Source organism: Pteropus vampyrus, unplaced genomic scaffold, assembly GCF_000151845.1.
Source record: "Pteropus vampyrus isolate Shadow unplaced genomic scaffold, Pvam_2.0 Scaffold110, whole genome shotgun sequence".
NCBI lineage: Eukaryota > Metazoa > Chordata > Mammalia > Chiroptera > Pteropodidae > Pteropus > Pteropus vampyrus.
Window position 1 is genome coordinate 3,719,032 of NW_011888891.1, and position 17,540 is coordinate 3,736,571.

Consider the following 17,540-nt stretch of genomic DNA (forward strand, 5'->3'; position numbering starts at 1 on the left):
CTGAATCAGTCCTTTCGAGTTTTAATGGAGGCTTCATTACATAGGCATGATGAAATCATTGGCCATTGATCATTCAACTCAATCTCCAACCTCTCATCTCCAGAGTCCAGGAGTGGGACTGAAAGTTCCAACCTTCTAATCACATGAATTGCTCACCCCTTCATCCTTAGGTGCTTTCCAAAAGTCACCCTGTTAACGTAAACTCAGTTGTGGTTGAAAAGGGGCTTGTTGTGAATAACAAGACACTCCTTTCACTTTTATGGCTTTGAAGGAATTTCAGGAACTGAAGACAAGAGACCAAATATTATAACAAAAGACGTTCTCATTGCTATTATGGATTAGGAAGTAATGCTTTTGGGAGCTGTGTGTGAATCAGGAACTGTGGACAAAGACCAAACTATATATTTATTATAAATTACAATATTGCAGTGATATTTTTCATCTTTGAGTTTTTATTTAACCTCGTAGAAACTTGTATATTGTCTTTATTTTTTATTTTTAAAAAGTTAAAACTTTTTTTTTAATTAAAAAGGCTTAAGAATTTTCCCTGATTGTTAAATATTCTGATGGTTTTGAGATGAAAGAAAGAATGTAATTGTCATTTGAAATGAACTATTCAACTGCAGAAGTATCCTACAGATTTTGTAGCATGTTCTTTTGAATTAATCAATTTTATGAGAAGCACAGTACCAACATGATATCAAATGAAATGTATTAATATTCTCTTATGAGTACCTGTGATACTCTGTTGTGTCCATATTGTGAGCAACTAAATGACTATAGTTTTGCTTGTAGTTACTATATAGTTTCCATAATCTCCACTATTGCAGTTCTGATATCTGAATTTTGTAGATCTTTTGCTGCAGGAGCAGTTCCCATGTCACTGTTGATTCTGTTGAATTTTTGAAGGAGACGATATACGTGATATTTGTGTACCATTTGCGAGGTGTAGGGTTAGCTCACATGGCTTTGTCAGCAGACAGGGCTTCCTCACATACTAGCATGTGTGTCTAGTCATGCCCTTTTAATCTCTGGAGTCAAAGAAGCCATAGATTGGAAGGAAGTGATAGTGAGTAGAAGACGATAGTTTTTTGAGTAAGTTGTGGGTTTACACTGGCTTCAGAAGTGTCTGTAAGGCCAGAGGGACTTAATACCCAAACTAGAGTCAAAACTTCTAAAGCTTAATATACATATTTGGCTGGGTAAATGCATGTCTCCCTCTTACCCCCAGAAACCTAAATAAATATCCCAGTACCCAATATTCTTATCTGAGTGGAGAGAGCACAGATAATATCTTCCGAGGACTTGGATTTTTGTGCTTCTAAAACCCTATAGGAACACTTAGGGTTACAACTGACATTCCTTACTTTGAAAGGACCGTTGCAATTACTGATAATAAAGAGTTGGCCTTTCTCCACTGCAGATTGACATCAGTAAATGCCACTATTTAGTGGATTTGGACACCATGAGAGAAACACCCCGGGAGCCAAAATATTCATCCAGTAGAGAAGAATGGATCAGCTTGGCCTACAGACCATTCCTTGATGCTTCTAGGTATGTGGCTACAATCCTAAGAAAATGTACTAGGCTTAGTAAGGGTAAAAATCAGAATCTAGGATTGAATAACTTCCAGTCCTGGGCTGACTCTAGTAGCCATTTATTTTATTGTATTTTTATTTAGGCTCAAACACATCTTTTATCCTTCTTCAGTTTTCTGAGAAATCTAAAGGAGGGCTCTCTTTTTCTAGGCACCAGAATGCAAAGTATATTCGGGTATCATCCAAATAAAAGAATCTAAGTAAAGCAGATAGAAACTGAAGAAAATGCAAATAAGTGTTTGACATTGATTATTTTTGGCAACCAACTTCAGCTATCTTAGCTAAGAGTATTCTAACGTTGCTAAGAAGATTGACTATGTACTTTAAGGAGCTAGACGTTCATATCTATTGTTTTTGGGCTCAAGGCTCAGTCAGAGATGGGATAGGCCTTACTAGATTTTAAGTAGAAAGACCAAATAGACCAGGTCTGGAGAGGCAGGTCTGGGACTCAGAAACAGAAGAAAATGTTTTCAGGAGGAGGGAGTAATCAGAAGCTGCTGATGAATCAAGTAAGATGACGAATAACAACTGTCCATTGGATTTGGCACTGATAAAAGCAATTTTTTGGAGTGGTGGGGACATAGGGACTTGAGAGATTAGAGGGGTTAAAGCAAAAACAAAAGGACAAGAATTGGATAAGGCAAATATAGATAAGTCTTTTGAAGAGTTTAACAATAAATAGAAACAGAAATAGGGCTATAACTGGTGGGGGGTAGGTAGGGAAAGTGATGACTAGAATAGATATTTGCCCTTAAAAATTTTTTTTTTTATTATGGTAGCATATATATATATATATATATATATATATATATATATAGCATAAAATTCAGTGATATTAATTACATTTACACTGTTGTACACCATTACCATTATCTTTTTCTAAATTGAGATATAATTGACATATAACATTGTGTAAGTTTAAGGAGTACAACATGTTGGTTTGATACATTTATATATTGAAATATGATTACTGCAGTAGCATGAGCTAACATGTCACATATTTATCATTTCTTTTTTGTCTTGAGAATACCATTACCTATTTCTAAAACTTTTCCATCACCCCAAACTGTTTCCTCTCTCATTTTTTTTTCTCTTTTTTTTTTTTAAGATGAGGAAAATAACAGTCATGTTTATGTACTGATGGAAATGATCTCTTATAGAGCTGAAAACTGATCACGTAGGAGAAAGGAAAGAATTGCTGGGGCAGTGCCCTTGAGTTAGGTGAGAGGAGATGCACAAGTAGGTAAAGGGTATGTTTTAGACATAGATCTCTGAACAGCGCTGTCCAATAGAGCTTCCTGCAGTGGTGGAGGTGGATTCTATATCTACACTGTTCAATATAGGTGCCGTAAGCCACTTGTAGCTATTAAGCATTTGAAATATGACTAGTAAGACTGAGAAACTGAACTTTTAATTTTATTTAATCTCAATTTAAATAGCCACACATAGCTACTAGACAGAGCATTAATGTAACAGGCAGCAGATAGATATAGTGATAAGAATCTGGAAGTTCTCTTCTGATGGCCTCAGTTTTCTCAGTGAAGTAGGAAGTCGGATTATCAGACAAGGGAGAATAGGGGATAAGGTGTTAGAGATTTGAGGAGAGAGAAAGTGTGAAATAATTGAGGAGAGTAGGAGACAAAAGAAGATTGAGAAATATAGTATGATTGGAGGACAAGATCAAGAACTCACTTGAATTTTAAGTGGGGCCAGTGTGGTTGCTTTTTCTTTCTTCAGCTATTTATAGCTGCACTAGTGAATAACAGGTGAATTAAAAAAAAACTTCATTGAAGTATAATTTATATAGCATAAAATTTACCCATTTTAGGTATACAATCCAGTAATTATTAGTAAATTTACCAAGTTGTGCAACCATCACCACAATTCAATTTTAGAACATTTCCACCACCCTGGTAAGATCCCTAATTCCCATCCCCAGGGAACCACTCATTTACTTTCTCTTTCTACAGATTTGCCTTTCTCTTTCTACAGATTTGCCGCCTTTGAACCTTTCATATAAATGGAATCATATAATATGTGGGGTTCTGTGTCTGGCTTTTTTCACTTAGCATGGTATTGAGGTTCATTCATATTATAGCATATCAGTGGTTGTCCATTTTTATTGCTGAATACCATTCCATTGTATGCTTATACCCATTTTGTTTATCCCTTCACCAGTTAGTAGATGTTTTTGGTTATTCTGAATAATGCTGCTTTGAATATTCATGTGCCTGATTTGTGTTTTAGGGTTGGATTTTAGCTAGAAAAGTTCAAGAAAGCATGAAAAGGCAAGGACATTTAGGGTTTATGCAGGAAAGTGGTATAATGATTGATGGCCTTGAGTAAGGAAGGAGGAGGAGTTCTTGAAAGGTGGTGGAGTCATGGATGGATTGATATTCAGAACATTGTCAGAACTGGAGTAGTAAGAGGAAAGAGCTGGAAAGAGAAGCAGCAGTGAGGGTGTGAAGTTCTCTGCATCACACATGTTCTTTGGTGTCTGGCTTGTTATTTGATGTAGTACTTGGGGTAGGTCTCTTTTGTGCCTTCTTTTTTGAGTTGAGAAAACTATGACAGCATGAGATTTGGGCCTGGAAAGATGTCCAGCTCTGAGGAGATAGCAGATCCCAAACAACCTTCCTATAAACAAAGGGAAACTTAATGGTTCATAAATACTGACTAGTATTTATGGTCTAGTACATTGGTCACAGGATAAATTCTGTTTATAGCAAACAGGGCAAGAGAGTAATTTTTTTTTTTTTTTAATGGTGACATTGGTATAAGGGAGTATTTTTGAGGTGACTGTTTTTTTCTTTTGGTTTTGAAGGGTTGAAATGAGAAAGGTTCCTCATCTTCCCATTTTCCTTTTAGTAGCACACTAGCACGACAGCTGGTACACATAAACTGAGAGCCCTTGGGACAAGGAGAAGAAACTTGACGCTTGTGTACTTCTCACTGGAATATTCAAAATCTTTTGTGGGAAGAGCAGAAGGTGTTGGTCACCTTCCCACCTGCCTTATGGTGAGCAGAGTGACTGGAGGTGCACATACAGTCACACAAGTAATGTGGTTGAGTATTGCTCCTGCAGGCCCCTCTGTGTTCAATGTTCTCTTCAGCGAGTGGGAGCAGGTGACACATTGGGAGACCATGAAATATGAGTGCCTTTGCCCAGAGAACATTATCCACTGAACATCCTGCTTCCTTAGATTTTAAGGGCAGAAATAAAGCATAACTAGATCAATTCGATAAACATTTGTTGAACATCTTCTACATCTAAGACTTTAGGCTGTACGCAGACCAGTTTACAGTCTATGTGGGGAGTTTACAGTCTATGTGGGGAGATGTACCATAGTTCAGAGAAGTGCTGTTAGAGCATAGGAGGGAGGGGTTAATTCCAAAAAGGCTCGAGTGAGAAGAACCAAGGAAGATTTCAAGAGGAAATGCCATCTGAAGACTGCATTGGTGATAGTGTGGGAGGTGGACTGGAAGGAGGGAAAGTTGGAGGCGTAGAAATAAGTTAGGAGGCTATTCTGGTTGACTAGATGAAGGGTAACGAAGGAGTGACCGCAACTGAAAGAAGAGGGATAGACTCAGGAGTCATTGTTTCAGAGAAAGATCAGGCCAAATTTTAGATTCTAGAAGCCCACGACTTTCCCCAGTGGCTTGTGTCAAGCTTTCAAGATTCTCCTTTGTGTTAGAAGTACAGTGCTTGTCACTATTATGAATTGCTTTCTCCAGCTGGGCTGGTCCCTGACTAGAAACCTTTTTGCAAATTGAGCAGAACTTCCTAGAGACCAGACTCTAAGTTTACTTCATTGTATGTCCTGTCTCTCCTGTTGGTCCCTCTGCTGCTCCATTTCCCATTAGCCCACCAAGCACACCTCCAGTGTAGGCAGAGGGAAAGAGAAGGTTGTCGGGGAGTGCCTTCAGAGGTTTCTCATTTCCCATAAATTGTACTCATTTCCCATAAATTGGCATTCTTTTTGTGATCGTATGCTGAGAATGAAAGAAATCAGCGGGTTTAAGAACTGAAAATGTGGAGTTCACTCGAAGGTGTGCAAAGTGTAGTGAAGAGAGTGTAGCGTCAGAATACATGTGCATTTAACCTCGGCTACTTGCTGGTTGTCCCTCTCTGATTCTCAAATTTCCATATCAGTAAAAACTGGTAATAATATTTTATCTACTATATTGGTATGTTGTAAGAATTAAACGAGAACAGAAATATGAAAGTGCTTTTCAATTCTAAAGCACTATGTAAATGTCAGGCCTTTCAATTAATTAGCAGGCTGCCTTGGTTGCCAATATTATGCTAATTTTCTTTACATTTCTCTTCCTCAGTATTTCATAGTATATACCGATCTAACTACAAAAATCGCGTGATCCTACAGCCGAGTTTCCAAAGCAGTTTATAACTGTCAGCACCGTGACATGTCATGTTGCTGACTTTGGGCCCGTTAAGTTACACTGCTGTCAGAGGCTGTGCACCTCAGTGCTGTCACTCTGAGGTGGTACATGAGATGCTCTTGGGAGCTTGGTCCTTGAATGCCTCTGAGCCTATTCACTAGGGCTGTTACATTCCCTCCGTCCTCTTGAAACAAGGTTTTTATGTTTTAGCAATTTATATAAGAAGGAGAAATAATGGTATCCTCCACATGCAATGATCACTTGTTTTAGATCCTAGATTGGATGGGGATGCAGGCCTAGCTAAACTAGCTCTCTCTGAGGAGGTTTTAATAAGCCTGTGACATACCACCTCATGACCTTTTTAGAAATGTAAGCAGGTTAATTTCTCATATGTGTAAGTCTCTAAAATTTAAATCCGCTTTCTTTATAGTTCACTTTGAGATCATTTTTTCTTTTTCCCATTATCCATATGTCGGTCCATCTGACATCCATTCAGCAGATATTTTTTGAACACTGCCAGGTACTGTGATAGAACTTAGGTATATAGAGATGAGTAGTACCCACAAAGCCCCTGTCCTCTTGGACCTTCCAATATAATGAGGAGGCTGATATTAAACAAAAACAAACATTAAAATATGTTTAATAAAATAATGGTAATAAAAATATTAAATGATGTTTATTAATAATGTTAATAAAAATATTAAACAAAAAATCAATATATAATTAGAACTGTGTCAAGTACTTTAAAGGAAAAGTACTGGGTGCCGTGAGAAAAGGAATCAGCAGCGGGAGGTACCCACAGTCTTCTTGTTATGTCCACAAGCCAGCTGGTTTGGAAATAGGAAAATATTTATTGAATAGCTATTATGGCCTTGTCACAGAGCTAGAATATGGGAGGGGTATAAAAGAAGTAATTAGATACAGATTTTGCCCTTGAATAACTTACAACTTTGGTAGTTACACATATGAAAACAACTTGAAAAGAGTATTAAAACCTCAGGAGGTACCAAGTTATGTGCTAGAAGGTCAAAGAAAGGAGAGATCTGGAGGTTAGAGTATACTGAGAAGGCTTCCTGAAGGAGGTGGTGCTTGAGCTGAGGCTTAAAAGAAAAGGATTTGTACCAGTGGTAAAAAGAGTACAATCTCCTTAATTCAAGGAGGAGAAATCATGAGCACAAGTTGAAAGGTAAAAAGAAATCTGTTTAATGAGGGGCCTGAAGGTCAATAAAGAAAAGTTTGATTTACCTCTTTGGCTGATCTAAATTTGCCTTTAGGTAAAGTGATCTATAGTATATCATCTAAACCAGAATGCTTTCGAAAGTCAAATGGCCCTGCCCTGGAGAAATTGAGATATGTAGTCATCCTGATTTAATATGATTAGAATACAGGGGCTTGTCCCAAAAAGCAGGACAGGAGAATGGTGCATGTAAATAGAGTTCCTTTGACCCATAGTCCATGTTTACCATGTGGATTTGCTCATTGTTTATTTACTTGATTTCATTTGCTGGCATTCCTTGGTCATTTTTTTTATTACAGATTCATTCCTGAGATTGGGTCTCTGCTATCTAAAAGGGAAGCAATCAGTATAGTTTGATGACAGTACTGGCACTTAAAAAAATCATACTCTGAGTGTGTATGTCAGTGGAGACTCAACTCAAGAGGGAAGATTATTAGAACATTATTGTGACTGGTGCAGATTGAGGAATTCTGAATATCTATGAATATGTGAAGAGGTTCTTTTCTGTTGAAATTGTTGGAGGATAAGCAAGGTCTTTACTGTTGGACGACTGGAGGAGGATTCACTAAATAGGGCTAAATGTTGTTAGCCTATCTGGAAGAGCGACAGCCCAGATGTTCATCCATTCTTTTCTTAGGCTTCTTCTCTGTTTTATCAGAGTACTAGAGGCCCCAGATCCCATTAGTTTGAGAGAGGGTACAGGCATAGAAATCTTAATAACCATTTTCTAGTCACGCCTTGCACATACCTGGTACCATAGCTGCAGCCTCTACTCCCTGAGTTTGACATGTCTGTGTCCAACTAATTTTACAAAGGTTTATCAAACTCCCAGGATATGGGGTCTATACTAGTTAACAATATTACTTTTTAAACCAAACACATTTGTCACCCTATGGCCATCTCATATTACGTATACTTTCTAAAATAAGAAAAAACTTCTTTCTTTCTTTGAAGGATGATATAATTGCTACTTGTATAAAATAGTTCGAAAAGTGGGTGGATTAAATGCCTACTCTTAGAGCCCCTAGAGAGGAGTGAAGGAGAGAGTGTTGCAATAAATTACTAGCTCAATGGTGGGTTCCTTTCTAAGTGTGGATAGAATGTTTGGCTGTGGGAGTCTGGTGGGAAATGCCTCTCCAGGAAGTTGAATTGGCCTCCTGAGTAACAGGGCCCGTTTGTAGCTTTGGAAACAAGTTGGGAGGCACTGTCACTGCTTTGCACAGCCGCTTTCCACCCACTCCGTCCTCCTTCATTATAGGTCCCTTTTGTCTTGCTCGCTTTGCTTTCACCTTTGGTTTTTGGATTGTGAGATTTTATTCTTCCCTGTTTTGGAGCAGATGATCCTCATCTAACTGAATTTTACGCTTGCCTGATTAGGGGCTCGAGATAATTTGGGCAGATTTAAATAGGGCGGGATTTCAAAGTCCTGAAAATTTATAAGAGTAGATACAAATAAGGACTTAGAAGTTAACACCTTTGGCTGGTATGGTTGGAGAAGGACTTTTTCTAGTCAGAGGACAGAAATAAGCTGGGGACTGAGCTGATAGCATCAGCTGCTCGTGTTCTTTCAGTGCCCAACACAGGATCTTCAGTGGCCACTGAGCTTTAGCTGCTGTGAAATTTTTTTTACTGAGACTGTGACTCTACTTTTAGCTTCCAAAGAAGTGAATCTAGCAGCTACGAGGCCTAAAGAGTCTTTCGCACCTGTATCCATTTTGGTCCTTCATGGTAGTTTGGCTGCTAGCAGCCATTGTGTCCCCAGCCCCAAACCCAGCATAAGCAGAACTATTTATTTCTGGAAGATGATAAGAAAACCATTAGAGTAATCACTGTAAAGGGCAAATTAGTTGGGAGCTCTTGTTCTAATTATTGCTGTATAACAAATCATCCCAAAGTTAGTGATATAAAACAACAATCATTTATTATTTTCTCTCATGGTTCTGGGGGTTGACTGGCCTCAGATAGGTAGTTCTTCAGCTACTCAGGTTTCTTATGTATTGGCCATCAGATGGTAGATGGGATTGGAGGCATCTCAAAGGCTTTTCACATGTCTATCTGTTCACTAGATCTCAGCTGGGGCTCTCAGCCAAAACACCTGCATGTGGTTTCTCCTTGTGGTCTGAGCTTCCTCACAGCATGATGGCTGGCTTCCAGGAGCTAGTATCTCAAGAGCTATATATATTTTATTACCTAGCCTTGGGTTCACACAGTAACGTTCCTGCCTCGCTAGCCACTCAAATAGCCCCTGTTTGAGGGGAGAGGAATTAGACTTTTCCTGGTGATGGGAGGAGCATCAGAGAATTTATGGACATGTTTTAAAACCATCACAGCTCTTTTGATGCCATTCTTTATTCAAATTGGATAATTTTTGAAATTTTTCTTTTTAAAGATTTCTCATGAAGGACATATGGCACACGAAATAGTCCAGCAAGCTGTTTCCATCTGTAGCTTCTTACTACCCAGGTGGAAAGGGAGACTATACCCCATGGCAGAATTTGGTTGCAGGCCAATAGTTTGACATGCTTCAGATGGTATTCAACTCCTTAGGGTAGAATTAGTTCACCCTCCTAACCAGTAATTGAAGTGCTCTTGTCTTTCACTACACATCAATCACGGTTCTGTCTCCAGCTCCTTTACCTGTGCCAAGAATACTGACTGTATTCAGTAAGAAAGAAGAAATCAGAGTTTCTCCACTTTTTAATTCTTTCTCAGTTCATTATTCTCATATCCTTTTTGTTTCTTTATCAGTTTTGGGGCTTTTCTTTTTTTCCTTTTCGCCAGATACTTTCCTGGGAACCTTCATCTGGCAGAGCTACCCCAGGCTAGATTCGGCTTCAAAACACATTGATGTTTTTGCTCATTGTATTCTTCCACTGCTTAATCATTGAGATCTGCTGACATTTTAAGAATAATAAACCTTTTTTGTTTTTCTGAAGCTCAGAGAGTCTGTTTTCCATTGTTGTAAAATTAGTTCTGTAGAAAGAGACTATGTACAGACCTTCTGTGCTCCAAGTCCACGCTACAGAGACTCTTGGTTTTGAAGAGTTTATACAGTGCTTTAGGACTGCCACTGCTTTTAGCTTGCTTAGACCAAGCAGCTGGCATCATCACAGGTCTTTGTTTTAAGTTCCGTGAGACTTTGAACCACATCTCTTGTTGATTCTCGACAACTCCTGGCACGTAGTCAGGTCTCAAAAAATATTTATTGATTATCTGATGTATTTCACATCCTCAAAACTGAATTTATGCCAGGGTAAAATGAAAAAGAAAAAAAAAAGTAAAATAAAGATTTCTTCAGAAACCTCTGATGTCCTTATTTAGTAAAATAAAGATTGTCGAGTTACTTTAAAGTTATACTCATTGTTTATTTCACCTCTGTAGAGCTTACCAGAATCATCTACCAGAAGTGGCCTCCCATGCTACCTATAATTTGTCACATAGAGTCATAGCCCAAGTAGGGCCCAAAGAACAGAGGCAAATACCTTGAACACTGTTCAGTGTCTTCTCCACAGGAATGGTGGCGGAGCATATTATACCTTCATGTCCAAGTAGCTATCAGATGGGGAAAATAAAAACACGTGAAGAGCATTTCCCAAGCAGCCTTGGTGGGACTGAAGGTCAGAAAACAGCCAGTTGCCTAACAGCAGTTCTTTCTCAATTCCCTCGTGAATTTTGGCTAAAGGTGGCTGGTCAAGAGGTTGTTGTCAGGTGATTGATCCAGGGCCATGAATCAGTAAAGTGATTCAGTCCGTAAACCAGCTGTGCAGTGCTGTGATTCCACTTTGTGCCTCAGCAAACTTCCAAATCATTACACAGTATGCATCTTTGGACGTTGCTACCAAATAGTCAGAACTGTGTCAATCAAATGTCAAGGGTCTGTTGGGCATGCCTGCCAAAAATAAAGTGTCATTTTGGTCACATGGGTAATGGTGATTGAGCAAATTCTGTGTAAACTGAAACCTGGAGGTTGCTTGACCTTTTGCATTAATATTTTCTTTGCTAATAGAGATGCCCTCCACATGTCACTTGTGATCTAACATCTCATAGTCCACTGCAGCTTCCCCCTCCCCCCACCATATGCTGTAGACTCCTACTTTGCTCTGATGGCTTTAGGACTGAATTTGAGGGGAGGGGAGAAGAGGAAGAAGAGCTTCATGTTATTTTTGATATTTCCTTTTCCTTGTGGATGATGAATATCACCAGAAGTGAGGGAGGTAAACTAATACTCTGATTTAAGAGTTAAAGCATAGTCATTCATTCATTCACAGATTGTTTCTTGAGCAATTTTCGTGTGACTGCTCTAAAAGTTGGAGATATAGCAGTTAGACAGGTAAAGGTCTGTCTTTAGGGGACTGATATTCCATTAGAGTATAACATATAGCATGTAACTCCTATGTCCATTTCTCTTTTGTGTTATGAATGTCACCTGTGTATTACTTATTGACCGTTGGAGTAGCATCCCTCACCCCTCTTCTGGCTAAAGAATATTGAAGGACAGTCACATTTTTGCTGCATGCCAGCTTTTTGAGCTGTTCTTAAATTGCTTGATATGGTACTATAATTTGACTATGGCTAAGATTAAATCTTGAGGGAATTCTGATATTCTTGTCAGAACTGAAGATTGCCATGAAAGTCCAATTTTGTGCTGAAGGTTGTAGAAAGTCTGTCAGCTGAAATGTGAACTAAGTGCAAGAGAGAGAGAGAGAGGGAACTAGTTTAAAAAAGAGAGAACTGGCAATCAGCTTAGACTACAGGTTCACAGGAATATTAATATTTGAATAGATGGATAAATGGACGAATGGATGGATTGATGGATAAAAACAAAAGAAAACTTGAGTACTCTGACGTTTTCTTTTTAAAATGAAAAATTGACCCAGCATTTCCATTTGTGCCTGCTGAACTGGCGACATCAGGGACTGGCAGCCTGCCTTCCATTGACGTCAGCAAGAGCAGATTTAAATCTCCACAGCAGAATGCTCCCTAACCCTGATAAATAGGGCTGGTAATTGAATTAGAAAACATTCTGAGCAGTCAGCTAATTATGCTATTCAGGCAATTGCTTTGTCCAGTTCTGTTTCATCCTTGAATCGCTTGAGTGACTTGCTCACTGGGAGAGGAAGTATTTCATTTTCCATGATAGAGGCACATATTTCAAGTCCCTCTAAATTACACCGCCTGTGCTTCTCTAGGGCAATACTTTGGCATTTCACATTATGGCAGACATTATTGTATGAGTTTTGATAGGCATTAGTTTTGTTCTAATTTGTGATTCAGTCTAATTTGTGATTCCATGTGTATAAATGTGTGCATACACATGTTATTCCAGTGCTTAACTGCTCTTTTCAAAGGCAAATAACCAATTTGATTTTCCTTTTTCCAGTAATAATACAATATTACATTTTAAAAGGCCCTAGTCATGTTTAACACAATAAAGCTATTGATGGTAAAGAAATTAACCTAGAATAGCAGCTGTAGTGTTAGCAATGAAGAATTCAACTCAACTTGTTCTTTTGGTTTTAAAAAAAAATCAGACTCTCCCAATCTCAGCTCAGTGGTGTGTATATTGACTGTTTCCTCATTTCATCTTCTAGAAGAAATTAGTGGCTTTAGATATTAAAAAAGGATAATGCTATTCAAGATCACAAGCAAATCTCTAGGAGAAGAGGAGGTTCATCTTCTAATAAGGATTTTTCCAGTACCAAGCTCCGATGATACATAGATTCTTCTTAGCTTGTTCTTACATTTAGTCCCCACCTTTTATATAGTTTTGTGTTCGGGGTTAACTGGGAATGCCTCCTTGCTTCCTGAACACATTATCTAGAATTTGATGCTGAATTTCTTATGATTGTACACTGAGGAAGCATGACAGAGTCAGGATGCTCCTTGCATCTCTTGATGTATCCAAGTCAGACCCATGTTTGTCCTTACCAAGGTGGTTATTCCAAACCACGCATTCAGTTGGACTTTGAATTCCTCATTGAGAGTAGGACCCCTCTCTGTCTATCATTGTATATCTGGTACTTAACACTGCTTGACAAGGTGTTCAGTCACCTGTGGTTGAACTGAATTGAATTAAATTCAGATATCATTTGTATAAAATTATTCCCTTGCTCTCTTCATCAGTTTTTCCTTTCTTCCCTGCTTTCTTCCTTCCCTCCCTCCCAGCTATCCATCCATTTCTATCCACCCAGTATTCGTTTTTCAGCACTGACTATGTGCCAGACACTACGCTATTGGTAAATAAAACAGACTTGGTCCAAGAAATGTGGGGATTGGGCGGTGGGGGGCAGACAATCAGTAAGTTAACCAACAAATAAATATATAATTACCAATTATGAAGTATAATGAAGAAACACAGAATACACTGAGTTTAATTGAAATGGAAAGCAGAGGTTTCCTAGGATGGTTGAAAGACCTCTCAAGGGTAATTTTTAGGATAAGGAATAAAAAGTAGGATTGATTTAGTAATAAAAAATGAGATGGAAGAGTGTTCCTGACAGGGAAAGCATATGCAAAGGCCCTAGAGTAGGAAAGAACTTGTAACTTTGAGGAACTGAAAGGAGGCTGGTATGGGCAGAGTGTAGTGGGCAAGGAGGAAAATGGGGGTGGGACAAGTAAGCAAGGGCTAAATCTCCTAGGATCTTGTAGGCCATGAGAAAGAATTTGGATTTTATTCCAGTGGTTCTGTAGTTGCTGCTGAGTGAACAGAGAGCATTTAATCTAAGATGCCTGTGGATTTGGTTAGAAGGGCAAGTTGCTCTTCTTGCTTAGCGTACCTTAGAATGTTGGATAGGTAAAATAATAGTAAATGCTTCTTCTAAACCTATGCAATCCTCAGTATCCTCTGTTTTGAATGTGTACATTATCACTTTGAACTTCTGTATCAGCTATTTAGTATTTGGTATTAAATTATGGTTACATATTATTCATATTCTGTTTCTCCCGACTGGATTATTAGCTCTTTGAGAACAGAGACATTTGTGTCTTCAGGGCCAGCATACAAACCCCTGCACATAGTAAACACATAGGGTTTGTTGTTTGTTTATTTTAAGGATTTGAGATTTCCTTCACTTAAAAATTTGTCTACTGGTTTTAAAAAATAATTATAATAAGATATTTCACCTACTTTTTTATATGTTTGGAATTTTTTATTGTAGCAAATGGAAAGCAAAGTAGGTTGTAAAAAAATAAGCACTATGGTATAAAGTACAAAATAAAAATCCTCTGCTATATCATAGAGACTGCATAGTTTTTAATTGATATTGATATTGCTAAAATTGCCTGGGTCTGTGCAATTTTCCACTTTCAATGGCAATATTTGTTCCCTGATTTCTCACCAGTATTTGATACTATCAGACCTTTTAACTTTTCCAAACCTGAGTATTGAAAAATTATATCTAGATGTAATTTTCCTGATTACTGGTAATAGTGGACATTATTTCATATGTTTATTGGCCATTTACCTTCCTTTTCTCTGTTCATATCCTTTGTCATTTTTTTTTGAGTTGTTTGTCTTATTGATTACAGGAACACTTTATACAGTCTAGATATTAATCCTGTGTTACATATGTTGTAAATATTTTGTCCCAATCTCCTTTATCTTTTTACCTTTTTTCAGCTTGCCTTTTTCATTCAACAATAATGTATGATGGCCCTTCTTCTATTTCAGGGCAGTCAGTATTTTTGCTGATGCTATGTACCATGAAGAAGCCCAAGATGGTGTTCTGAAATATCTTTTAGAACTTTTTGGCATGATCTATCAGCATACTGGGAAGAAGAGTCATCACTGTTTACTGACTTGGCCCAATAGACACTTTTTGTTTTTTATATTTTTAAAATATTTTATAAAATAAAGATAAAAAGATAGTGTAAAAATCACTTCATTTGAAATTTTAATAATAATTTAGATGTAGCAACCCCAAGTCTTTATTTCGTGTTCTTCTGGTTTTGAAATGGACACCTCTGAGTGCAGCTAACTGCTCGTCAGCTGTTATGCATGAACCTGGAATGTACCCATCTTGAAAATACTGATTCCTTACTTCAGATCTATCTCTAATAGGTTCTAGCTTATTACTGCCAGCTGTTCTTGCACCTATGTCATCAAAGTGCAAAATTTGAAGAATTTTTTGAAAGCTTTAATGATTTATAATTTTGTCAAAGAGAGGACAGCTATCTTTTTTGCTCTGTAATTTGAACGTTTTTATTTTTAGTTTTATAAACACCAATTAAAGTGATCAATCCATTGAATTTTTTTTCTTTGTCATCTATATCCTTCCAGTCACTTTTGTATATGGAACCTGTCTTTAGCATTTGTCCGCTTATGAACTGTATCTAATAAATTTTGACACACAGACGTAAAAGGTGAAAGAATATGGTTATATTCCCTTTTAGCATAAGAAGATGGTATAGGTTCGTGTTGCAAAATATTGCATGATGAATTCTTTCCTGTTAAAGGACTGACTGAATGAGAATGCCTTATTTCCTTTTTGTTCTTAGAAACATATTGTTCACTCATCAGTTCTTGAGTTTGAGGAAATTCATCTAATATATTATCATCTGAAGACACACAGTCTGAAATTTTACTTAAATGATCAATTTTATCATCATCATTAGAGTCTCAAGTTCTGCTATTTGTCTCTTTGCATTCATCTATTTTGTCCAATAATTGTGAACTGTCTTTCAATTTTCTTCTCATTGCCATTATGGACAGAAAACGTAAAAATTCTGAATTCTCAACTGTGTTCAATGAAAGCTAAAAGCAGCCTATGAAGATAGTCTCCAGTCTTTTATACCTTATTTAAAGATGATGTAATACTTTGGGAAACGCTGTAAGAAAATCGAAGGATAATATAATAGTGATTATTTCACTTTTGTATTATTTTTTGGCAATTTCATCATTTTCCTTTTTCTTTCCCTTATTATTCCTTTTCTGTATTATTTTAGTCTTTTTTTATACAAAAAAATATAGTTGTAAATAATCCAAGATACAGAAAAAAATAAGACCACTGAGAACCTATATATAGCTTAAATTTATAAAAGATTACAATGGATCTATGTAGTAATTACAAGATAGAATGAGTTTTATTCTATTTTTTAAAATAAACATAATTTCTCTTTGTTCTTTAGACTCAAAAAGAATAAAATTATGAAATAACAACCCTTCCAAAAAGTAAGGAATTGTTCCAAAAAGAAAGTTAAAAACTTAATTTGGGCCCAGTTGGCCTAATGTTATACCAAGGACTGAGCTGATTGGGAGTATATGCTGACTATATTAATGGAGTTCTATTGCAGAGTCAACTGGAATGAAAATGACCATTAGTTTTAGCATTTCTTTACCACATTTAAGCTTGCAGGAGTTTGCTCTGGCTTACAGCTTTCTGTTCTGACCTTCCCCTTATCTGAACAGCATGGACAGAAAGAATACATTAACTTCTTTTTAATGGAGGCGGGTGCTTCTTCCTCCTGTTTCTCTTGTTTGCGAGAACCCTGCTTTATCTTGTGTGTCTCTTTTCTAAGCCTCTTTTCTCTATCAAAGCCCTTGAGCTGTTAGCTTTTTAAGTGAAGTGCATCTCTGTTGAGCACAGAGCGCTGCCAGTGTCTCAATTGGGAAGGATCTCTAAGAGGTGTGTATGCCAAGCACGATATCATTGTGTGCAGGCATTGCAGGAGTCTGCCAAACCCAGGGGTAGGCTGCCAGTACAAATGCCACGTTGATATGACATTTACAAGTTTAGAATCTGGAAAGGGACTGGCAATGAACACCCTTCAGCTACCTCATTTAGGGTGGCAGTAACTAGGCCAACTTTTGATTTTTAGATTCAAAAATCACAGTCAAGCAGTAATATTTGATATAGAATTTGAAACCACCACTGCCACTTTTTTAAGGAAGTGATGAAGCCTGTTAGCCTGTTCCTGGGATGTAGCATAACCATAATAGTTGAGTACAGAATCTAGACGCAAATCTGGATTTAAATGAGGGCTCTGTCACCTACTGCGTGACCCTGAGCAATTTACTTAATCTATGTAAGCCTCAGTTTCCCATCTATAAAATAGAGATAATAACATCACTTTCCTCCTGGGGTTATTAGATGAATCAAATAATATCTTTAAAAGTGTAAGCATTTTTCCCAGTGCTTGTCCAATGCTAAGTGTTCGATAAATGTGAAGTATTTTTCATATTCTTCAGAAACTCATAATAAGAAATCAGGTTTCCAGCTGTTCCTATATACTTTTTTAAATTTTATTTTATTAGTTTCAAGTATAGAGTACATTGGTTAGACATTTATATAGTTTATAAAACAATC

The 17,540-nt window shown here is 37.4% G+C and overlaps 1 protein-coding gene across 1 annotated transcript in view; it reads left to right on the top strand.

Annotated features, from left to right (window-relative positions):
• Positions 1-17,540, top strand: part of ALG9 (ALG9, alpha-1,2-mannosyltransferase) — an 84,954-nt gene that overhangs the window by 62,275 nt on the left and 5,139 nt on the right. Inside the window, exon 14 of the mRNA XM_011365412.2 lies at positions 1,424-1,554. Within this exon, the coding sequence (XP_011363714.2) occupies positions 1,424-1,554 (131 nt within the window). The remainder of the gene's footprint in view (positions 1-1,423; positions 1,555-17,540) is intronic.